General features: G+C 47.4%; 1 protein-coding gene across 3 annotated transcripts in view; it reads right to left on the reverse strand.

Moving 5' to 3' along the window:
- Positions 1–25,938, reverse strand: part of LOC144792141 (oxaloacetate tautomerase fahd2, mitochondrial-like) — a 104,955-nt gene that overhangs the window by 75,490 nt on the left and 3,527 nt on the right. For all 3 annotated transcript variants that reach the window (XM_078667019.1, XM_078667020.1, XM_078667018.1), the window contains exon 2: positions 2,969–3,242. In XM_078667019.1, the coding sequence (XP_078523145.1) occupies positions 2,969–3,237 (269 nt within the window). In that variant the 5' untranslated portion in view covers positions 3,238–3,242. The remainder of the gene's footprint in view (positions 1–2,968; positions 3,243–25,938) is intronic.

Raw genomic sequence — 25,938 nt, forward strand, 5'->3', positions numbered from 1 at the left:
TTGTGATTTTTGGGGCTTTGATCTTTATTTTAATTGCCAAAGACCTACTCATTTCCATTGATACATCCTTGATTGAACGTTAGTTTATTGACTATAATTACTTGTGTCATACAGTATCAGAGTTCCATACTCTAAGCGCTGCTGGAGGATGTTTTGACTCATTACCCTTAAAGACTGATGTGTACAAAGAAAGTAACTTGATAATCCAGTACAGTTGCAACAGTTATTAAGGTACTGGGATATCTAATAATTAACAGCACCCACATGGATACCCTGCAGTTACTAGTGACAACGTAAGCAATCGGCGAAAAGATCTCACCTGAGCGTCCAATACTTGGGAGTTTAACAAAGTGATTTGCTGGACAACTAGGCTGTTTGTAGGTCTTGAAAACTGTTATTTTGAAGGCCTCCTTGTCCGAGACCAGTAGGTAAAACGTGTGCCAAAAGATACAAAGTTGCAGGAAGGAATGTCTGCAACAGAGGACACTGAATGTTCGTTCATATGTTTAGTGTTTACACTTCAAAACAAATTCTCACGTTTATGGTGTAAAAAGTCACTTCCTGAATGCCCTCTCCAAAAACACTGGGGCCCAGCTATCTCCTATCCTTAGGGTAGCCCACACTCTTACTGGAGTTCCATCATGGCTCTACCATTTTGTTAAATGGGTTCACAGTCAGGATACCATTTTATCTCTCAACCCCCGATGATAACACCACAGAAAGAGGATGCAAGTGCCAGGCACAAATATGAAGGAGATCAAAGGGTTACTTATTGCAGGGACTATTAAAATAACTTGAAGGGGGTGGCGGGATTCCCAGCCCCAAGAAACAATATCCTGGGAGCATGACCGGTTCTGAGAAGTAAATAGATGAGAGGAGGCACCCATACCTAGGAGGTAGGACCATGGAAGGCCCCAGATATTGATAACTTCAATATACCCAGCCCCAGGCCTTTACAACCAATGGCGAGGGAGAGCCTTCTGTGATAGGGCCTCAGTCACAGGACAACCTAATTCTCGCACATCAGACAGGAGGGAGATGGGATTCTTGATCAAATGAAAGAAACTGTCATCAAGTTTTAGAAAAAAGAAACAATATTTAGAGTTGCAAGCACTACGGCTCCAAGGGCATCTCTTGAGTCTGGTGTATTTTTTGAGGTGAAAGGTTCACACTTTTAAGCACATTGGTCAGTAATTTTGGACAAAACCAATACAAATGTAAAGACGATTCAAATTGGGGTAAGGGAGTGGCAAAACCCTGAATCTGTCTGACATAGTTAGCAAACCATTTTAAGATGTGTCAGTTGCTACTGGCCTAGTGGTCATACAACAGGGAGGTAACTCAGAGTCAATATAGGACAAACTGAAAGAGACACCAAAGGGAAAGAGATAGAGTGTAAGAGATCGAGCGCGACAGCGGCGAGATAGAAAAACTATGTATAAAAAGAAATATGAGAAATAGAAATCGCTCAAAATAAAATATTACAATTGAAGCAGAATTGCAGCAGAAGAGAAACTAATACAGATTAAAAAAGAGAAAGCAATAAACAGAGTAGCTACGAATACAGAAACACCCCTGATGCAGTCCCCAGGAGAACTGGATGAGGTGGCGAGAGGATAAGCAACTCAGCGGGTGAGTTGCAAGAAGGGCTAGTGCAGGTGTTTTTGTCACCATAGTCAGTCTCCTTTCCCCACCCTATCCCATAGCAAAAAAGACACAACGGTTGTTTTAAAGCGCCAATGTTGTGTCCTGTGCTGGTGGCACCTAGGCATCTTAAAATTACATTGCGTAGAACCAGAAGTTGTTTCAAGTGAGAACTTCCCAGTTTCTTGCTGGCTCGGGGTATTCCTGGGCAACTTGGGGCAGATGTATATTTGATCAGGAGTGCAGCAGGAAGATTGTAAACAGAGGGGCAGCCCTGCTGTCAAATTCCCCAAACTGTTATATCTGTGGATCCTGAATAATAGTTTTGCTGTCAGCTGCCTGAAGGCTGAACTTTTAATTCTGGCACCCACTGAGGGGAACCTATGATATCTTAGGACGGAACATGTACAGTTTGTGCTAGAAAAGCAAATGCATGTAAGATGGCCTGGATGTCTGAAGTCACGATATATGTACAGAGCTACTGTTTGGTGTCTGAGTTTGTTACATGTCTCTTGGGGATTCGATTACTTCCAGAGTTAGAGCAATGCCGGTCTGAGGCACTCTGTTGGAAACTTCTGCTGTGGGAGGTGTAAGCCTAGTTCTTCTCTGTTACCATACAACTGTTTCAAAAATCAAAGGAGGGGTCTATTCTCACAACAATACTATTTATTTGATAGAAAAACTAGCAGGTGCACAAGCTTCGCCCCTCCCCCTCCTCCGGCCCTCTCCCCTCCCCAAAAATACTGCCTATGGCCCTGTCAAGTGAACCACCTGCCCCTAAATGACTGACCAGTGCTACTGGCCTGGAGCATTTACAAATGTGCTACTGGCAGTTCTCTTTACCCCCAGCACCTGCCCAACCCAGAGCACCAGGACTTGCATGCGGGCACTAGGGAGGGGGTTGGGATGCTGCGAATTAAAGGTTATTCGTGAGGTGTGGTAGACTTTATATTCCGATCAAAAAACACAAAGAGCCGCATTCTACACCTTATCCCATGGCAGACACTCGTCCCACAGCTGGCACTTGAGAGAGCGCAGCGCCTTTGCTTTAGCAAATGCTTCTCTTATTTAAGATGCACTAATATGATTTTATTCTGCAAAATGCAAACTGCCCAGGGTGGAGGCGCACATCTGGAGATTAGCATTAGGTCAAAGTGATGCCACTCCTGTAGAAGCAATCTGCCCTTTACTTTGACTGTCTTCATACAAGTCACATGGGATACTAAGTCTGTTTCAAACAAGTCATACATCTCAAGAATCAAGTTTACAAATTTTGCCCGAGGCTCCGACAATCCATTTGCTAGAGAGGGATGCACACAAATACCTTTTGGCCGCATCCAAAGCGGTGTCCCCTCCTTCAAGAAAGGCCCTCATGTGCCGAGGCAGAGATGGATCGAAGGCGTTCAAGTCCACAATGTTCCCTCCATCCGCCTCTTCCACGCCAATCCTGGGCCCGTCGGAGCCAGGGCTGAGGAACTGGACGAGTCTCATCCTGGCACCGGGGAGCTGGCAAAGTCCTCTCCTGGGAATAGAGGCAATAACACCCTGGAATGTTTGTGTCCGGCTCAGCCAGGTTTGGAGAAGCAACCACATCAGATCTGTAAAAAGAATGAAAAATCGGCGGTGATTTGGAAGAGGGCACATGAGAACATGCCTTTGCAATGCAATCGGTCTCACCTTTGGGATCTTATATTTATTTAGCTATGCAGCACATTAGCCTGGGTACTGAAACATCTACTGTTCTTGAACATGGAGGGAAAGTAAGCACCAAACTGTGTGACACGCCAGGTATAGGAACACATGGAGAGAAATATTGCCTTTCAGTGGGAAATTGTATTGTCCAAAGCTCAGTTTAATATAAAATAAGGGCCTTCGGTGGTCATATCGCTGAAAATACAAGATTTGAAAAAAATATCATTGTCTACGGGTGCTCGTGGAAGACAATTTCTATGGACTGGAATCTAGAGAACGCTAAAGTGATTCTGGTATTTTAATGACCTCTGCTGGTCGTTTTCTATCAAGAAAGTTAAATAGAGGCAGTTGCCAGAAAAAATAAAAAAATAAAGACCCTAAGCAGAGAGCAATTCTGGTATTTTACTGAACTCTGCTGGTCGGTTTCTACCAAGACAGTTAAATTGAGGTAGTTGAACAGAAAAAAAAGTCCCTACGCAGAAGCAGACAAGTCCTAGGGCTAATCTCCAGAGCCCACAAAGTCATACACATATAAGTATATACTCAAGTATATACAAGAGGTCTTGAATGCTCGAACTAATAAAAAGGGCATCCTCTGCAACTGACTCAGTGGTACAGACCTGAGTGATAAGATACTAAAATAGCAAATATCAAGTGCCACACACTGGGTGCAGTTAGAACTACATGGAAACTACCAAAGGCAGCATACCTCCCCATTGGGCAAATTTTGTGTCGGAGGGATGGAGGAAAGCTGAGAACTATTTGGGATCGACTTAAATTTCAAGATGTCTAAAATAGATTTAGGATAATTATTTGTTTTAACTCTTTTATGAGTAGAAAAACGAGGTTTACTATTAAAAATGCATATTCTACTTTCATTATTCATCTTTGCTCTTTTTCACCTCCAGCAAGTGAATTTGAAGCTTGTGCTGGGTGATGTTAGTACATCGTTAAACCTAGTTTAACAGCTTCATGCATTTATTAATGAAAGTCACAACTTTACGAGATTGTAGGAAATATTGGTATTTTTTCATTCTCTTTATTTCTTGCAGTTGTAAAACCTGCTGCTATTTCCTTCTAGCTCTATCACGCAGAAGCATGTCACCGGAGAAAGGATACTCATATACTGAGTAACCCGAATCCCCCCGTGTATGTGGATATCAACTGTAAATCTTTTTTTAGTGGACCCAGTTTGCTAGAATACAGACTAGTGAAGCCGGGAAATTCAGAAGCAACTGAAGCTGAAATGTCAGTTTAGAGTTTGTGAAATTAGGTTGCATATATCAGACTTTCGGCCTTAGAAACGAAACACAACCACATTTACACATCCTAGGAATTTTGTTGGTCGGTGGACAATTTCCTTAGCTCCGATGATCTAGCAAGACATTGTGAAGAACATGACATCTTTCAAAACAAGGTTTTCGTTCTGTCTCCATTGAACACTACTTATTCTTGTGAAAGGGTGACCTTCGCCTAGTTCGCAGGAGTATAGAAATACCAGGCTTGTGTGATGCTCAGAAACAATACACCGGAGAGAATGAAGGGTGACTACTTCAGAAGCGACTGAATCCAAAATGTCAGTTTGGAGTATCGGTCATGAAAACTATGGAAGTCCTGTGATCTACTCAGAATTTCTGTATAGTGGGCGTTTCCGTTTGGCCTCTCTCATACATGAACAAGCATTTACAATGCAACGGTCTCGCCTTTGCAAAAGTTAGAGCTATTGGAATTGTAAATGACAACATTATTTATGTGTTTGTTTTGAAAACAGACAAATAAATGGCATTGTCATTTACAATGCCAATAGCTTAATCTCTTGCAAATGCGAGACCTATTGCATTTGCACCCCCCCCCCCCACACACACACAGAGCCAAACACACACACACACACACACAGAGCCACACACACAGAGCCACGCACACAGAGCCATGCACACAGAGCCACGCACACAGAGCCACGCACACAGAGCCACGCACACAGAGCCACGCACACAAAACACAACACGCTGCTTTTAGGACCTAATTCAGGGCGCAAAATAGATTGTGGTATAGATAAGTCTAAGAAATTAGCCTATATATGTTTACAATAGTTTTGAATCTAGTTACGACGTTTGCTCACTTCCCAGTGATTCTGTGCAAATTAGTTAATATCCCCGCGCCATAGGCAATATGGCAGTAGGCAATCTCTGCACTGGAGATTCTGCGGAGAAGATGCATTTTGCCTGCAGAGGAACACAGGCCTTGTCTGCATTTCCATTGCTCCTTCTCCTGCCTCAAGTTATGAGCTTCTCAGATCAGTCAGGCTTTAACAGTAGAATATTACAATCAACTTGATTCATTTTTGTGAGGTGTCTTACTGTTTAATTAGTTGCATTGGAGCATTTTTTTGTGTTTAACTTGTAACTCCAGTTTTTAATATTTTAAAATGTACAGTTGTCAATAGGAAATTCTCAAATCTAATAATCACGGACCTGTGATCTGAGCGTCTCTCTTGTACCACATAAGAAAGCTGCGTGGGAGTGAGGTGAGTGATGGCTTGTGGTGAGTATTAGCTGTGTGGCAGCGATGTGAGTTTTGATTGCATGGCAGTGAGGCGAGGGTGGCTGTGTGTAAGTGAGGTGCGTGGTGACTGCAATATAAAGTTGAGTGAGTGGTGTCGGCGAGCCAGTGAGATGAGCGATGTGTGTGTGCAGATGTGGTGAGTGAAGCCTCTGTGGTGGTAAGATGAGTAAGGACTCTGGGGCGGTGAGGTGAGTGAGGGCTGCATGGCAGGGATGCGAGTGGTGGCTCCGAATGAGTGAGCTGATAGCTGTGGGACAGTGTTTTTGATGTTGCAGTTTTATATTGCGCGAACTCGATATCAGAGCCCTTTACAGGGGCACCAGTTGCATTACAGACGTACACATTACATTTTTTTACGCGAGGGGAGATTATGTGTTAAGTGATTTGCCCAGAGTCACAGGATGCTTGAGACTCTGCCAGACTCGAACCATATTTCCCAGCTTCAAAGTCGGCCGCTCTAGCCGTTAAGCCACATCTTTAACCGGTGGCTACATGGCAGTGAGGAGAATAGTGACTGTGTCAGTGTGATGATTGGGGATTGAGTGGCTGTGATTTGAATGCAGCGGGGGTAGTAAGGTGAATGGTGGCTGTGTGTCAGTGAGATGATTGATGGTTGCGAGGCTGTGAGGTGAATCTTGCGTCGGGGTAGTGAGGTGAATGGTGGCTGTATGTCAGATAGGTGAATGGTGGCTGTGTGTCAGTGAGGTGAGTGGTGATTGAGTGGCTTTGAGGTGAGTGCTGCGGGGGCGGTGAAGTGATTGGTGCTCGCGTAACAGAGAGGCGGCTGTGTGACAGTTAGTGGCGGCCGGGCAGTGCTCACCTGTGCACGGAGCTCCGCATCTGCTTCGCACTGGCTGCTGGGCCTTAGTATTCCGCATCCAGGGGTACAGCATGCCGTGGGAACACTGCGTGCCGGGGTCAGAGGCATTGCCAGAGGCCATGAAGTGGGAGGCCTCGAGCCCTGCTCTAGCTGTCAGCAATAGACTGCATCAAGACGCTGTTCTGACAATATAATTGCCATCCATGGGCCAAAGAGAGCGGTATTAGAGGGGCCTCTGCCAATACGATCATGCAAAATGCAAGGCATGGAGCTGCGGGCTGACACACATAGCACTGGGAACAAATCACCGGTTAGCCAGCGTCAGCACAGACTTTATATGCAGCGATAGGATTACAAAAAGGGGGGGGCGAGGGGCGCTGACCGCAGGCTAAGTTTCACGGCGCTCGCAGCTCTTGACCAATAGAACAGCATCAGCTACGTAGGCATTAATAGCAATGGGCTTGCGTGGCGGGGGCAGCGGACTATAGTTCAAAATACCCGCAATGGTTCTGGCATCAAACTAATACACGTGAGTGCCTCGACATGCGGTAACGGAAAGCAAAGTCCCATAGCAGCAGCGCTTCACCCACCAATCTCGGGGTAACCATACTCACTGCATCGAGGAGCTCCATCCACCGGGCAGGGTCTTAAAAAAATAGGCGCAGGCACGGAAGGGTGGCCGCATCCAGTGATATCACACTGGCGCCGGTGCGGACATCCGTCTTTAAAGCATGTCGGGAACTACGCCTCGCGAGTCAAAACGTGTGGGAAAACGGAATAAAAGCAAACACGTCTTGACGGTGGTTAACATGAATGAAGCGGTAACTTCATTTACGTTAGGGCGCAAAACGTTGTTCTTATATACAACCTTACATACGTTTCTCCATTAAAAAAAAACTCCGGGTGAAGAACAATAAATCGCAATTGACGCACAATGCACTCCTGCGGTTATTCGCTTTTAAAAAAAATAAAATACGGAAAGACTAAATAAGAAAATAAAGTGCGTTCTCCTCAGAAGCAATTTTTTTTTCTACCCAGCCAACATTGAAGAAAACTGTGTTTTATACTTTCAAAAACTTTGATTTAAAAATTCGGGAAGGCGTTAGGAATTTGATTGAGTAACTCTGGCGAGGAGCAGGCTGTGGTTACTACTTTACAAACAGTTTTTTTAAAATAAGGCGGAGGCCAAACTGATGTCGCCCCTTCCCTCCAATTTATTGTGTGGAGTGGGAAATGGACACGTATTTTCCCCCATTCCTTGCTTTGTTCATGCAATACTTTTTGGCATTTGGTAGAGCGCCACACTTTTAAATAACTCCACTCTAGAGGTTTTAAAACGGACCTGCATTGAAATAAACTCTGTGAAAAAGAACATTGAAAAACTATTTGTCAACATTTTTGAAGAATTGTTTATTAAATGCAAAGAGTCGGTCAACTAGGGGGGGGAAAATGTCCGCTCTCAATCCAAAATACCTATATAACGTGTTATTTCCTTTTGTTTTGTCGTTTTTTCATGGGAGCATTTTATATGTCCTAACATCATTGGGACAAAGCCGTGGCTTCTTTGCTTTCTGGCATTTTTTTCTTTACCTTTGAGCATTAACTAAATGGCTCAGTGGGTTGAGCGTCTACTGCCACGACCCGGGTGCAACCTGCAGGGCACAAATTAAAATTCGGAGGACCTGGTGGCCATTTTTACGATGTCGGTAAACCGAGTACACGTCAGTTGGCTGGAAACAACTCTCTGTCAAATACCAGTTTGTTGTTGCGCACTTCATAAATGCAATGCACACTGATGCAGTCAACATGCTGTGTTAGCACTACAAAGTGAAATAGATTTTTTTTTAAACTCTGGTATCAAAAACACAAAACTGTTTCTAGGAAAGGGAGATTAAGATGGCGTAAAATTACTAGACAAACAAATGCTCAGATTTTCTTAATCAATAACAGTAAAAAACAAAACAAAAAAATATGTAATTTGTCTGCACTTTAGAAGTCTGCAACTTTTACAAAGACACGTGTGCTCCCACCTTGGCACAGTTTCCTTAATATGTGCTCTGCCTTGTAAAATGGCCAGGTTTCGCCTCACAGCTGCAGCACACACGCTCCATTTGACTCCTGTTTCTGCTGTTCCCGGAGATGGCTATGGATGGGGCAGCCACTGATGGGGCGCCGTCCCCCCATTATTCAGGACGGCCAAATGTATTAAAAAATGCTAAGCGAGGAGGCATTTCTGTGAAATGAGGCAGGAGGGGAAGCAGGTTAACTTTTCACCCTTCTCTGCAGCTAATGAATAAAATGCCTCGGAAAGGGCTCGGGGGTCACTGTTAATATTCTGCACCTGGAAAAAAGCTGAGAATGTGGTTTTCAGCATTTTTACGTGGTGCAACTGCTCATCTCGGCGTGTCAGAGATAAGCTGGACGGGTTTCTGTTTCCCAAGGAAAATGGGTCGCAGTACTGACGGGGAGTATTGTTAAGCAGGCAGCGGGGAGCAGAACTACCTCACCTGGGGGTTCAGCAAACAGAAGGAAAAACAAGTCAAGTCCCGGGCCGGCAGCCAATCACGGCGCGGCCGGGGAATGACGTCACGGGGGTGTCCCGGGCTGGCAGCCAATCACAGCGCGGCCCGGGACACACGGCAACAAGGGGCGGGACTTAAAAAAAGAGTCAGAAACGCCCACGATTCGCGTTCTGACCGGGAAAGAGTGATGGACAACCGTGTCTTCCAATGGCTAGCCTCCATTTATGGAGCTAGCCAATGGAAGAAGGGGCGGTTTCAAGTCCCCACTATTGAGATTACATTAGATTTCTCCCTGGGCGGAGCAACTGCTACGCAGTTGCAACGGCCAGGGCGAAACCTAAAAAGTAAGTTGGACAGTAGGGAGCTTGTTTTCACTCTCCTGTGCCTTCTTTGTATTGAGATACTCGATAAACACAAGTGCACACAATGGTCCTGGTGTTCCACTCACTCCACATAACTGAAGCCTCCAACCACATTTTTGTGGGCAATTTGTAAGGCTAGCCCTCTTAATTGATTTCTTTTTGGTATTTAGAGAGTGCGGGCCTAACCACAAGGCAACAGACAGTTTACTTAGAACATAATAGCTGTACCAAAACCTAACTTACTGGACACTCAGTGGTGACCAATGAAACAATGTTATCACTTTCTGTGTAAAAGCAACTACACAACATTTTCATTGTGACTACTATTCAGCACCCAGCACCTTGCGAAAACCCATTGGCCAACACGACTGAGCGGAATATGTATCAGCTGGACATAAATGTATTATCAGTAAAGAATTCATCATAGTGGATAACAACTTTTTTTTATATAGAACTTGTGATGGTGTGCCAGAATTCTTATAAGCTAACAAACATAAAAATACTGTCCTGAGAATAGTAGTAAGAAGCCCTCTGTTTCTTTGGAGAAAAAAAACCCTGAGTAGTATGGAAACAGCAAACCATATACTTTTTGATGGACCAAATCATAGGGATATTTTCGTGTGTTTGACATTTTAACTGACCAGGATCGAATGTTGAATCTGTCGAATGTTGTAAGTTTGTGTTTTTGTTTGGCTTCAGTCCCGCAAGAAGCCTTAGCTGGCAGGTGATCCCAGATATGGATTCTCCGAGGTCTTCAGAGTGTAGGCACGTCAGATGCATAGGTCTTCATGCCGAATGTGGTATGCACTTGATGTATCTTCATATATAGTGTAAGCCTCTACACTTTTTCTTGAAGCTTAATCACAAAACTCTCATGTTCCCTTTGTCCTCTAGCTGGAGCTTCCTTCCCGTCTCTGCACCATTATGTGGACTACGCTACTCAGGCACCCACCTTTTGCCTCAGCACTTCTTTTCACCACTGTCTGCCTCAGGTCCCTCCTCTTTCTGTGTTGTGCTTTACTCCTCTTTCCCATCTGTCTTCTACCACATGCTCCTCTTTCATCTGTTGTGTCTAACTCGCCTCCTAACATGTCTCAGGCCTCACCCCCTTCTCTCATCCACCGTTTGCCATGGTTTCTTCTCTCAGCTGTTGCATGATCTAGTCACCACTCCATCTTATGGCTTGCTTTCCTTTAATCTGCTCACCTATCACTCACCCATCATGCACCATGGATCCCACATACGCCGTGGGCCTCACTTTCCTCTCAATCATCTTATTCTACTCTCAACCATGCTTGCCTTTATCCCCTCTGTTGGACTTGGCCCTTTTTGCAGGGTCATCCCTAAACTTTTTGCCTTCCTCCTAGTCTTTTTTCTGACCTGGTGTTGGTGGTATCTGAAAGAAACAGGTTAGTATTAGATTCCTTACCTTAGAATATCCCCAGGCGTCAGACTGGATCCGGAAACTTTTGCGTAGCAGTACCCTTGCGCGTCGGTAGGCGTCGTCTGCGGCTCCGTGTCCGTCGTCGGCGTCGTGATGACATCGTCGGAGTACTTAGACGCCGCCTCCGCGTGCAGACGTCAGTTCTTCTTTTTTCCGCGCCAGCAGCGCAGATCCGAAAAAAGTGGTACCTTAGTCATTTTTTTACTAAACTTTGAGATCTTTTTGATCCTTCTTTCGAGTCTTCGACTCCAATCGCTGCCGGTAGGATGCCAGGTTTTAAGCCCTGTGAGGATTGCGACCGGCTGAGGTCGGTCACGGACCCTCACCGTCGGTGTCTCCACTGTCTCAGCGTCGATCATGACGACAAGACCTGCTCCGACTGCCGGGCCCTAACTTCGAAAGCTAGGCGGGATTGGTCCTGCAAGTGGCTCGAACTCCGGCAGTCGGTCCCGCGCCGAGAGAGGTCCCGGTCCGAACAGAGGTCGAGGGACAGGTCGCGGGGTCGGAGCCATCATAGCTCCGGGAGTCGACATCACTCCTCAGGTTCGAAGTCGTCAGGTAAGCACAAGAAGTCGAAGAGATGTCATCGCTCTTCCGACTCCCCCCGACGCGGCCGGGGGTTCGGGTGACACCGCCCACGCGGCTCCGTCTGAGTCGTGGGCGTCGCGTCCACCTCATACCCTCTGGTCCCTGGGCCACACGCGACGCCGGAGGAGATCGAACGTTTCCTCATGGCCATGAGGCCTCTCACTCCTCCGACGGGCTCCGCGGCACCTTCGGGCCCAGCGGACCCGTCTGGGGGCCCTAGCGGTTGGGGGCTTCGGCCCAGACGCCGTCAGGTGCTTCAGCCCCGGCGCCGCAGGGCCCCACTGGATCCGCTTCTGGATCCGGGTCGTCGCCGGTCGACCTGACGACTTCACCGGCACCGGCTCCTCAGGTGTCGCCTCCGGCGCCGTCCCCGATGCCTCCCTCGATCCGGCTCCGGAGCGGCGCCGCTGGGCGCCGCTTTCGACTCCGCTTGGGGAGTTTAGTTTCTATGAGCCGGCCCCATCATTTGACAACCCTGATCATCAGGAGATGGGTGGTGAGGAGTATTGGGAGGGGTCTGAAGACCCTCTGGCACATGAGTGTCAGTCCCAGGAGGACTGGACAGGCGAACTTGGGGAGGCCAGTGGTATTGGCACCTCGCCAGACAATGGTTTTGTCTCACCTCCTACCGTGGCTACGGAGGAGGGGGTAACCTACAGTGTGGTGTTGACGCGGACAGCCAAGGCCTTGGGCCTTGAGCTCCCCGTCGCGGCCGTGAGGACTAACCTCCTCATTGAGGACTAACCTCCTCATTGAGGTCCTTAAACCGCAGTCATGCTCGGCTGAGCCTCTGCTGCCGTTTAATGAGGCCTGGACGGACGTTCTTTTGGGCACTTGGTCCAGGCCCGCTACAGGTTCGCCTGTAGATAGGAACGTGGCCAGATACCACCGCCCGGCCCCGGGCGACCCATGTTTCCTGTCCACCCACCCGACCCCCGAGAGTCTGGTCATCCAGGCCTCAAATTCCCAGGCCGCATTCCCGTCCGCTCCGCCGGACAGGGAATACAAGAGGTATGACCAATACAGCAAAAAGGTATTCTCCTCCCTGAGTCTGGGACTGCGGTCTTCCAACACCGCATGCCTCTTGGGCCGCTACACCCACGCTCTGTGGGATGCGGAAGTGCTGCCAGAATGCCCGTTGGAGGTACAGGCTAAACTCGGCCAGGCCCTTGTGGAAGGCCGGGATGCAGCACGTTATTCTATCCGGTGTGGGCTGGATACCACCGACTCACTTGGCAGAGCGATGGCAACTACAGTGGCGATTCGTCGCCACACCTGGTTGAGGTCCGCCAACTTTTCGGCCGATGTCCAGAATACCCTCATGGACAAGCCGTTTGATGGCCGTCGCCTTTTTGGCGACAAGGCAGACCATGCGCTTGAAGGACTCCAGGGCAACGGCCAGGTCCTTGGGCCTCTCGGCCCCGCGCCAGCAAACGGGTGCCTTTCGCTCCTTTCGTGGCCAAGGAACGAGCGCCCCCACACGTGCTGCCAGCCACGCACCGCAGGGTACTATCCAACACGGTGGCGGCCGTGGAGACCGCCGTGGAGGCGGTCGGGGACAACAGTGAGGCCAGTCCACACCTTCCTCCGCAGCATCCGCCTCAAAACCCTCCTAGTCCGTGCTTTCAGGCCCATGCGACGCCAGTGGGGGGCAGGGTTCGCCATCACCTCCTCCACTGGCGCACTGTCACGTCGGACAGGTGGGTGCTGCAAATCGTCCGATGGGGCTACTCCCTCCCCTTCGAGGCGACCCCTCCAGCCATGCCACCGCAATACCACCGCGTATCGGGGGATCACTTGCGACTTCTGCAGCAGGAAATTACGGCCCTCTTGGCCAAGGGGGCCATCGAGCGCGTTCCTGGGCCAGAAGTAGGGTGTGGTTGCTATTCCCACTACTTTCTGGTACCCAAGAAGGGCAAAGGGGGCCTACGCCCTATCTTGGATCTGCGGAACGTCAACGGCTTCCTCCGGAAGGAGAAGTTCAAAATGCTGACACTGGCTCAGGTCTTAGCTGCCCTGGACCCAGGAGACTGGATGGTAGCGTTGGACTTGCAGGACGCTTATTTCCACATCCCCGTCCTGCCGGCCCACCGACGCTACCTGCGGTTCACGGTAGGCCACGAGCACTTTCAGTTTACCGTGCTCCCCTTCGGCCTTACCAGCGCCCCACGGGTGTTCACGAAGATGATGGCGGTGGTCGCAGCTCATCTGCGCAGGTTAGGGGTTTCAGTCTTCCCCTACCTCGACGACTGGTTATTGAAGGCGGGCTCGCCCCAGACAGTCGTCAGCCACCTCCAGACTTCGGCAGACCTCCTGCACCAGCTGGGGTTCTCCATCAATGTGCCGAAGTTACACCTGTGCCCCTCTCAGAAGCTCCTCTTCATCGGAGCGGTTCTCGACTCGGCGCAGTTTCGGGTTTATACCCCCGATCAGCGGGTCTGGGATATTAAGGCTCGGATTCCACTCTCTCAGCCTTTATCCCGGGTCTCGGTCGGGTTGACGCTGCGGCTTCTGGGGCTGATGGCCTCCTGCATCCTTCTGGTGCATCACGCCTGGTGGCGGATGCGGGCTCTGCAGTGGGACCTGAAGTTTCAGTGGGCCCAACATCAGGGCAACCTGTCCGACCATGTCCTGATCTCGGAGGGCACTGCGAAACAGCTGCAGTGGTGGCTCACTGACCGCGATTGGATCAGCGGCAGATGCCTCTCCCTTCCCCAACCGGAGCACGTGGTTGTGACGGACGCGTCACTCCAGGGCTAGGGAGGCCACATGGGAGAGGTGGAGATGAGAGGCCTCTGATCTCCGGCGGAGTCCCGGCTCCATATCAACCTTTTGGAGCTGCGGGCGATTCGTCTAGCACTGAAGGCATTCCTCCCCTTTGTCCGGGGGAGTGTAGTGCAGGTGTTCACGGACAACACCACCGCCATGTGGTACTGCAACCAACAGGGCGGGGTGGGGTCGTGGACTCTCTGCCAAGAGGCTCTGCGCCTTTGGCAGTGGCTGGAACATCAGGGCGTGATTCCAAAACAATAGAGGAAGTGCAGAGGTGTTGACAGAATCACCCTCCAAACTGATTTACATAAACAAAGAGATTCTATCAATGTGTAGTGATATATTTGTATTATTTATTTTTTAGTGGTGAAAAAATAGTGAAAATACTCTCTCTTAGGGTAGTAAAGATGAGAGCGCAATGTGCTTTTTAAAATACCCCTCACACACTAAAAAAATCCAGTAGTGTCATGCTTCATCATTGGGGTCTTCCCGTCCCTCTACGGGGCGGGGCGTGCTACGACCTGACCGACTACGCGGGAGCACTAATGTGGTGACAGGACTATGTGATGGTGCAAGGTGGGTGGTGTCAGTGAAGTGTAGGGACCTAACGATGTGTGGGAATAAAAAAGTTAAAAATCCTCTGGCTAGTGGAAAAAAACAATTTATTCACTTCCCTAGCTGGGGACGTTAAGAAGGGGGTTTTGGGGTTGAGCTGATCGCTACAACCTGGTCTACATGTTTCGTAGGCAGTCCCCTACTGCCTACTCATCAGGACCTTCTAATGGTCCCTACTGGAACAAAGCTCAGTTGCTAAGTGTTGTCAGCCTGTCTTCCTACAAACTAGCAGTAAAAATCCACTGTTAGTTTATGCTTCAGGGCATGAGCTGGCCCCAGGGAAGCAAAAATATCAAAAAATGATGACCCGAATGCGGTCTCTGTAAAGAAAATAGGAAAAAAGAGAAAAACACAGATATTTACATTTGTAGCTGTGGTTTTTTCTGCGCTTGCATCATTGTTTGCGCCACAATTCCACTCATCATATCCATTTACCCATTACATAAAGAATAAACTTAAGACTTTATGGACAGAGTGATGGTTCAATCTGCCATCCCCTGGCTGTCCGTGAATATCGCAGAACATAGGAGAAAAACACAGATGTTCATATTAGTAGCTGTGGTTTATCTCTGCGCTTTCATTATTGTCTGCGCCACAATTCCACTCATCATATTTCATATGCCCATTGCCTAAAGCCTAAACTCAAGACTTTATGGACAGAGTGATGGTTCAATCTGCCATCCCCTGACTGTTCGTGAAAAATCACCGAACATCGTGGTGCCCCTTGTAATTAGGGCTGTTTCAATCTCCACACACACACACTCTCATAACTCAATGCATACAGCGACACCCCACAGGGTTAAAACGAGGAACCCAATTTCTTATACTGGTCTTAGAATTAGTCATTGATTCAATAAAAACCCCAAAATGGGGCACACCCCAACTTTTGAATGATTAACGATACATACTGCTGTGGCAAGCGTGATATGCCCCATGAGCTGACAATCGGTAGGAAATCACCGCGGCGCTCTGAAAGAAAGAAAACCACGCCCTTAGCGTCGTAAACAGACACACTCTGCGAGGAGTGAAACTCATATCTCGAAAACCAATCGTTTTGAGACCTTGGGTGAAAGTCTATGACTTACATTGTCCGCATAGTCCCTAAGTCTTACTTCTACCCGTGTTGCCGCTCTGTAGAATGCTCGCGTGTGGGGAGCGGTGGAACATTTAAGCTGCACTGCGCGCTGGTGAAGTCTTTCCTGAAACACTAGCGCGCTAACCCAAAATGGCCGCCCGCAGTGGAACGCGGGTGTGCTATTGCGGAAGTCTTGCTTCCATGTCTTGGTTAATCTAAGGCTGTGATTAGAAACAAGTGTTTGCGACGGGAGTTAACCCAAACCACACACAATTCTAATCAGGAATCCCCCTCCCACCCCATACTCAGGATTGGTAAAGCCGCCTAGCAAGCTACACATTCGAAGTCCTAACCCAACAGCGAGTCAGCCTGATGCCCCGTAAGCACACATCTATTGCCATTTCTCTGCTGTGAATCTGGACCCAAACAGGTCCACGGAGGATGCTTCTAACCTACAACCATCTTTGCATATTCCTTAGATGCCTATAGAATGAGACTAGCACCGTTCTTCTAATGTCCACTGTAATTTTGATGTTGTTCACAATTTATTTTTAATAAATAATACCTATGATTGGACGGTCTTAATTATTGTGTAACTGATAATTACCTGTCGCACCACCTCCCATGAGCAAGACCTTGGCTGCTGAACCAACCTACAAATATAAGCTAATTGGCTCAATTTGGAGTTTCAGACCACTCACCTCAGCGACCTGAAATCTACCTCCTCACCAGTGAGTCGCACATTTATTGATCGGGTTGAGTCTCACACCTGGTAACAAAGGCTAGAAACAGAACTCTTTATGTGACTTTGTTCAGACATGGGCTGTACGCACAGTAGCTCCTGGAAGTCAATAGAACTAACTTCTCCCAGCTGAAGGAGATCCCGCCGACTGCTCCTTGGGTTCAGGAGAAGGGAGCCGTTAGACCTGTCAGCCCTTTGGGTGGTCCCTCCTATTTTTCTTTCTTTTCCCTCCTTTCTGCCTCCTAATTCTTCTTTTATTTTTGCGTCCACCACAATTTTTGGTGTTGTCCCTAGAGTTCTGAGTGCCTTCTTCCCTATACCTTTTTGAGGCCTAGGTGCTCGCTTAACATGGTAAAAATATAGACACACAAAATGGTGCCTTGTAACTGCCACATTTTTACCTCAGGGACCTGTGCCATAGAACTACACTGGGAAGGCTCTAGAACCTTCCAGCTGATTCCAGTAGCCAGGGCCCAGTCTATAAAAGGACCAGAACCAGGGCAGCCATTTTAGAGTGACCAGAGAGCTTGAGTGGAGCCTGGTGAGGAGCGAAGCATTAGTGTGGGGAGGAAGGCGCACTTAGAGGGGTTAGATCGTCCTATGGGCCGGCTGCTCTACCTGGCTGACGTTACCCCCTACCTACTGACTAAGCCCTGCCATCGCGTTATCTCCAATAGCTCTCTAATCCTGTTAGTATTCCTGTGAGGAGTATATATAGCTGACCTGGGAATTCAACAGAGAGGACATCTAATTGTAGAGGAGATTGTCCAGCGTTCTTTCCCCCCCCCCTCCCCCCCCCCCCCACCCCCCTCCTTCATGACTCAGCCGGAACTGCTTCTCCCGAAAGTGTGGGGCTGGTTACATCACTGCCACCTCTCATAAAGGTTCTCTGTACCCACACGATCATAGAAAGAATCCTACCTGGTTGCGGCTGAAGTTCCTGCCACTGGACCGCTGCCTCTTATCCACGGGCCCCCGTTGAGAAGATCCGGCGGGTAGGGCCTGGTTGGTGTCAGCCGGGCAGCGGTTGTGAAAGACGGCATCGCGGAGGCAAGTGACCGCGGATGGGCGTGAACCCGGAAGAAGGGGGCGGGAATTGAGAAAGGCTGGCCCGCGTAAACCCTTCCTCTCTGACGAGTGAGGTGAGGGCGGGACGCAGAGCTGTGAGGAACGCCGAGGGAGGCGAGGCGTCGCTCCGGCCCAGTCAGCTGTCAGGAGCGGGCAGCGCTGAGGGCCGGGATTACTCCCGAGCATAGATAGCGTGATCAGTGGAGCTAACGCGACTGAGCGAACAGACCAGGATGAACCAATCCAAAACCCGGTAAGGCCGCAAAAGTGAAGAGCGGGGCCCCAGGGGCTGAGAGGGCCTCGCTACTGCCGGCGGAACTGTAGAGGGAGGGGAGAGTCTGGCTTACCCAGCTATCAGCCCGAAATAGAATAACTGTCGATCATCGGGAGGGGGCCAAGAAATAATCATCAGACCTTGGGATATCTCCCATCTGTTAAACTGCACCCTGAACAGCACTTCATAAGTGTGCGACTCTATAAATACAGCATTTCCTCTGTTTGGTGAAAGTAGCCTGAAGGGAAGAGTCTTCTGAATGAGGCTTAATTTTCTGCTCATAAAAGCCGAGGTAACAGGGCCGTTCAGGAAGTAAGGAATCATTGGTTGGGGAATTACTTCTGTGTGCAGATCAATTAGAGACAAAGAATGTCACTGTGAAAACCTGTTATTGTACTGTGGTTTTAGAGCAATCTATATAGCTTAATGAGAAAGATAAAATATTCTGCCTGTCTTTACCCAGATATCCAGCTGCTTGAACCATGGTACTAGTGTGCTATGATTGAAACCTGTAACTTCCTGCTTGTAATAACATTGAGACCTCAAGGGTAATGTGCAGCCTTGCCTCATTGTAAGGAGATTTGATATTGCTGTTTACTTTAACTAGGATTGTGGAATAAACACTATTGGCTGAAGGGGCAGGAGTTACCTCTGAGCTCCTCTCTTTTAGGGGGAGATAAGTATTATTAATGCTATGTAAAACGGTGCATGTCAATAATTGAATACAGAGAAATGTAACGTGCTGAATGTAAACTCTGCTGAAGAAACAAAGAAACACTAAAGATTTTTCATAAAAGCAGACTATATTTTTCTAAACTGGTGTAGAGCCATTTTTTTTGTGGATGGGCGCGGAGTTACTGTGCGTGGTGTGATGCAAGCTTAACACAATTTGCCTCTGAGTTTAGTCTTACCTACTCTGTGCCAGGCTACCCTATGTGGACTGGTAACCCCAGGTCCAACAGGAGCCATCTGCACACAGCATACCAATCCTCAACGTTTTGACGGCTATCCATTGTTTCATCATGACAACTAACATTTGGGAGCATAGTAAATTGCACCGAGGTGAAAAAATGTTTTTGCGCCAGTGAAATGTAAAGTATTGCCATCATTTCTTGAAAAAATGCAATCTTCTGCTTTCATTTAAAAAAACTTGATGGGTTGGAATGCTAACCAGAGTGACTGCCAATTAGACTATTTTCAAGAATTCCTCCCATCACCTTTTGTGTGTTTGAAAGCTAAGGCACACGCCTAATCCCTGCTGATGAGCGTTAATGAACGCGAAACACTTGTCCAGGGATGGCAAGCACACCAGTGAACACCCTCAAGACTCTAAACTCGGGTAGAAGCGCACCCGCTGATACCGACCACATCGACCATCATGCTCCGGGGTCACACGCTGATGGGACGAGCAGTGTGCGACCTCATTCGGACTTACTATTTATACAGGCTCCCTTGAGCCGTTGGAGGTGACGACCTCGAGACAACGCACCTGCGTGCCTTAAGAGGTATCTGGACCTATGAATATTTTCGGCAGCCCACGCAGCAACCCCGTGCACACGCCTAATCCCTGCTGATGAGCGTTAATGAACGCGAAACACTTGTCCAGGGATGGCAAGCACACCAGTGAACACCCTCAAGACTCTAAACTCGGGTAGAAGCGCACCCGCTGATACCGACCACATCGACCATCATGCTCCGGGGTCACACGCTGATGGGACGAGCAGTGTGCAACCTCATTCGGACTTAAACACTATTGGCTGAAGGGGCAGGAGTTACCTCTGAGCTCCTCTCTTTTAGGGGGAGATAAGTATTATTAATGCTATGTAAAACGGTGCATATGTCAATAATTGAATACAGAGAAATGTAACGTGCTGAATGTAAACTCTGCTGAAGAAACAAAGAAACACTAAAGATTTTTCATAAAAGCAGACTATATTTTTCTAAACTGGTGTAGAGCCATTCTTTTTGTGGATGGGCGCTGAGTTACTGTGCGTGGTATGATGCAAGCTTAACACAATTTGCCTCTGAGTTTAGTCTTACCTACTCTGTGCCAGGCTACCCTATGTGGACTGGTAACCCCAGGTCCAACAGGAGCCATCTGCACACAGCATACCAATCCTCAACATATTGACGGCTATCCATTGTTTCATCATGACAACTAACATTTGGGAGCATAGTAAATTGCACCGAGGTGAAAAAAAATGTTTGCGCCAGTGAAATGTAAAGTATTGCCATCATTTCTTGAAAAAATGCAATCTTCTGCTTTCATTTAAAAAAACTTGATGGGTTGGAATGCTAACCAGAGTGACTGCCAATTAGACTATTTTCAAGAATTCCTCCCATCACCTTTTGTGTGTTTGAAAGCTAAGGACTCGTCATCTTTTGGAAAAATTTGAGTATTCCTCTTTCACCGAGTGTGTTAGGATGTTTGTGGTCCTTGTGGATATTACCCATTTATTTCCATTTTTGCTTTGCATATCTAGTTTAGTGGGGCTTTTGTGTTACTTTGATCATTCTTTATTCATTTAGCATTTCGCAGATTTCTCTGCATGTGACGTAATCAACATAAAAAGTCATGGGAGCCAAATACCTGTGATGCCACATGTATGCTAATTAGCTAGAATTTTTTATGAGATGTGATTATCTTGGACCTTCCTTTCCTTTCTTACACTTCCCCTGCCTTTTTGCTTTTTGCATTGTTTGTTTCCCTGCTCAGGGAGGTGTGTTGTAATCTACCTAGGTTTATCCCTGCCCGTTTCCCCCTCCCTTCCCCTTGGAATGTTCCTTCTGTTGGTGGACAAAGGTTCTACAGCTGATTCCATCTGAATAGAACCTGTTGGTGGTGTAAGACATAATAGACACTACTCCTCGTTCTAAACAGTGTTTTTGTCTTTTTTCACACTTTCACTTAAAAGAATTTGGACAATTCGAGAACTCTGGTATTCTGGTCAGCATGCAGGCTGATTCTTAAAACTACTAAGTGGTCCCTAAAAACTTCAAGACATGGAAAAAGGCTTAAGAAAATACTAACTATAGCTACAAAACCGCAATGTTTCCAATACATCACTGTCGCTTTCGTTTTTAGGAATTAGCTAGACAGTGCAAGCGCTGTGTCTTTGAGACGCATCGTTTACAATCAGTGGACTACAGCCCTCCCATAGCTTACCATTTGTATGCTCCAACGTCGCCCTCGTATCCTTCGTTCCCGTTTGTCCATGTCAAGCGTGCGTCATGCTTTTCTGGTGTTTGGCCCTCCCCTAATGTATGGATCAAGTACTTGTGTCCATCCACTGCTCCTGTTTTAGGAGCTACTTTTTAGGTCTCGGCTATAACGCGCTGAAAAGCGCGTTCTCGCCAGAGAACTATTGTCGGGGTCTCAGCAGTCTGAGAACACCGAAGTGAGACAAGACCTGGCCGCGCGCAGCGTTTCCCCATAGGATAACGTTGTGCGCGCGGCTAGGTCTTGTCTCCACAGTGCTAATGCAGCCCGGATCGCGACGCGCGCCTTTTGGAATGCAGGGGGAGTCTGCATACCAGCGCGCGGCGCGTGAGTTTAGTGTAGTGGACGAAAAACATCGACTCTTGATCTTTTAACAGTCATGCACTCGTACTTATTATATGCACTATGTTAAATAGCGCCTCGCAGTAAACTATCATCCCATGGGCAGTGTATGCAACCTGGACCCTAGTATTCTCAGTGGTACAAAAATAAAACAGCGGTTACAGGCGCTATGCTATGTGCCAAAACTGAAACGCCAGTCTTAACACCTTTCATAATGAACTTTTCACTTGTCATTTCCTAATACTGTGTGTGCGGCAGCGCTTTCCTTGTCGGAAGTGGTGTCTTCTCTTTCTTTAACAGGATGACGGGGCTGTTTGTTTCCCATTCAAGGTGGTGCTGACTCGCTGTTCCCAACACGCCTAATGACGAGTGTTTTTCAGTACTGGTTTTCGAAATTTGATTGAAAGCTTTGGTCTGTTATCTGCTTTGGGAAAGCCGGTGCCCGCTGGCGATGTTTACACAGATTCTCTGAGCGGCTGTGGGTTTTTTTTTTTCTCCAAATAGCTTCTCTGTCCTGTCTCCAAACGCTCGCTCCTGGCGCTTTGTCCAGACACACGACAAGAGGCAGAACAGGACATGGTATGCACGTGCCCAGTGCTCTGTGTGTGTGTGTGTGTTTTTTTTTCTTTTTAGTTGTGCCAAGTGTCCAATCTCGATGACAAGAGTGCGGCAGGACAACTCAGTGGAGACAGACACTGCAGCGCCCGGAAGAGCCCAATAAAGAGACTTTTCAGAAAGGAGGTGGGGGTACGGTTTGTCTGTAGCCTGACACTTGCAGTGCACAACACTTTAATTCCTGCGAAGCATAGTGGTGATACCTCCGAGGCTGACACACACCAACATGCCAATAAAGGAGACCACCTTTTTTTCTGTAAGAGTAAAGGCATCAGTTTATTGGGTATTTTCACTTACAGGCAGTCGTTTCACATTCACTTTGGTATCCTCATTGAAATAGAAGATTTGTGTGTAGTATTTCCTTCCTGCGAGATAGGTTTGTTGTACTTCCTTCATATAAACTTCTATGCTTGGCACAACTTTCTCTACTGGCTGACCATTTTACCAGTGCCACCAAATGCTTCATCCAATCAGGCATACCAGGTAGGGTTGGGGTTGTGTGACCCTATATTAGCAATGCTTAATCATTTATGACAAATCAAGCAGTAACTATGATCACAGAGAAAAATGTAATATGCCTTAACCCCATCGCTGCTCGGCCCCCCCCCACCCCCACCTCATCCCGTGGCTCTGTGTGTGTGTGTGTGGCTCTGTCTGTGTGTGTGTGCACGGCTCTGTCTGTGTGTGTGTGCACGGCTCTGTCTGTGTGTGTGTGTGAGTGTGTGGCTCTGTATCCGCGAATACTCTCTAGTACTCTCTAATGCTCACCTATTGCCATTGTAAATGACAATACTATTTATTTATGTTTTTTTTTTAAAAATGTCATGAGCAATGCCAATAGCTCTACCTTTAATAATGCCGAGACCATTGCATTGTAAATGCTTGTTACATTGATCTTTGAGCACTCCATACAAGTGTTTGTGTGTTCACTCACTCCGTCTAATCCCAACTGCCCCACACCCCCGTCCCTGTTGCTTCTTTTCCTCCGCAGATCGTGCTGTAATGTGTGTCTTTCTTTATCCCCCTCCTCACCCGCCCTTGCTTGTGTTTTTTTATTCCTGCCGCCCGCCCTCATGGTGTTTTTTTTGTGTGCAGATTTTATATAGCGCGAACTCGAACCTCGGGTATTGGAGCGCTTTACATGAGCACCAGATACGTTACAAATTCAGACACGGGGAGCAGAGGCGCAACTAGTCAGATTTCGGGGGGGGGGCTAAACATTTTGGGGGGGGGGGGCTGATTCGTCAAGCAAAATGCTGAGTGGAGCTGCAGGGGCTCTAAGTGGGGGGAGGGACATCAAAGCCTCATTAACACGCAAAAGGTCTTTAAAAGACCTGTGAAGTACTCGGGTGCGGCTGTGTGTGTGCCCGGGAACCTGTCTCATCCCGGGCTGACACACACAACAGGGGGCGGGGGGGAGCCCTTTGAGTCCAATGGGCGTTGTGCGCCTGACGTGAAGATTAAGTGATTTGCCCAGAATCAATGGATGTAGACGCGACCCTGAGGCTCGAACCTTGGTTTCCAGCACCAAAGTCAGCAGTCTAGCCTTGCAATAAGGGCTGCAAATGCTCCTAATTTAAAGGACATCACTGCAGACACGCTGCTGCCGCCATGGTCTAGCAGGAGGAATTGAATAACTACTTATGCCGCTCATGCAGATGCATGTTTAAAATAAACATGCTACCAGAGAGAAGAGCGGCTGAAACGCCAATGACTCGCTGACTAAATACAGAGGACTCAGCAAACCGCCTTTAATCACCCCAACAGAGCCCACGTTCAAACTTCAAAGTGGGGATGAATCCATCTCAAGGCTGGAGCGCTCGCAGGGGAGGAAGAAACAGCTGCTGGGTGCCATTCAAGCTGTTTTAGACAATTTGAGGGGTTGGAGGACAGAAAAGAGAAACAACATTGTTTCACCTCCCATGAACGTGGCTCCCTGAGCACTGCAGTAGATCTGCTGCCTGAGCAATCTAAGCCCCACTGAGATCACTGGACAATATAGCCAACCGATGCAGACTGTGCCCCACAATCAGCTGGTCTGTGCATACAACAAGCATTAAACTTCACATAATTAAACACGCCCTACATTTAAGTGCCACGCAATTCCTCAACACATAAATCCACACTGCATAATTCCACTACAGACATCACATTTCAACATCTCGTAATTCCAGGCCACACAATTCCATGCCACATAATTACAATCCAACTCCACATATTTCCACCCTGCTCCATGCCATATAATTCCACTATACATAATACCACTCCACGCAACATAATTCCACACCACATAATTACGCTCCATGCAACACAATCCAATTCCAGATAATTCTGCTACACTGAATTTCACACCAACCTGCATAAGTACACTTCACACAACACAATGACACTCCACATATATCAACTCAGCTCCAAAACACATAATTACACTCCACACAATTCAACTCCACACCATGCCACATAAGTCCTCACAATTCTACAACAAACCACATAATTCCACTACATACATCCAGTCCCCACCACAGAATTCCACATTATTCAACGCCACGCCACATAATTCCACTCACTACATGCCACTCCTCATAATACCACTCCACATAATTCCACTACCCCAATACCCTATAATAACTAACCACATAATTCTACGGCACACCATGCCACACAATTCCACTACACATAACTCCACTCAATGCAACTGCAAGCAATTCCACAGCGAACGTCACTCCTAACCACACACCACTCCACACAACATAATTGCATAAACACAATATAATTCAACATCATGCCACATAATTCAACTCCACTACATGCCACCTCACTCCACACCATGCAACCTAATTCCCCTACACATATGCCACATATTTACACAATACATACTTCAACTCCACATCACATACATCCACTCCATAACACATGGCTAAAAAACATTGCCATTTAGATAACGTCACTAGCTCTTGGCTTGCTGAGATCGATCAGCTTTGCCAGTGCTTGTTTAGGTCAAAACCTACGAGACAGGACAGCTGTTTCGTTTACTAACAATATCTCAGGGACATTTGGAAAACTTCTCTGGGAATGCATTCTACCCATTGCTTACCACTGGCTGTTTGGTTTGTAAATTTGCATGCTTTCTATTTTCTGGCAATATTTATTTTAGGCTGTCTAGTTTGCATTTGTCCCTTCCCTTTCCCAAACCCTATGTACTGTATTCTTCAATTCAGTACTGAATTTATGTACACAGGTCTTTAAATATTGTTCTTATCTTTTCACATTTGCTATGCATTCAAAGACAGAGGTCAAATGTCAGGCTCTGTATTCCAGGGAGCGTGGTGTTTACTTTTGTTTCTCTGACTTCAAAGTGAGAGGATTTATGTGACAATCCTGCTGGGTACCCATGTGAGACAGAAAGGCTGTAGGGTGTTAATTTTTCTTGTTGTCTACTCTGTATGCTGTACAATGTTATTGTCTACTCGGTATGCTGTACAATGTTATTTTGTTTTCTAACACAAAACAAAATGTTAATGTCTATAAATGAACTGTACAGATACTTCAGAATATGGAAAGCACAGATGATGCCTATTTTT

This window comes from Lissotriton helveticus, chromosome 11, assembly GCF_964261635.1.
Source record: "Lissotriton helveticus chromosome 11, aLisHel1.1, whole genome shotgun sequence".
Taxonomy (NCBI): Eukaryota; Metazoa; Chordata; class Amphibia; order Caudata; family Salamandridae; genus Lissotriton; species Lissotriton helveticus.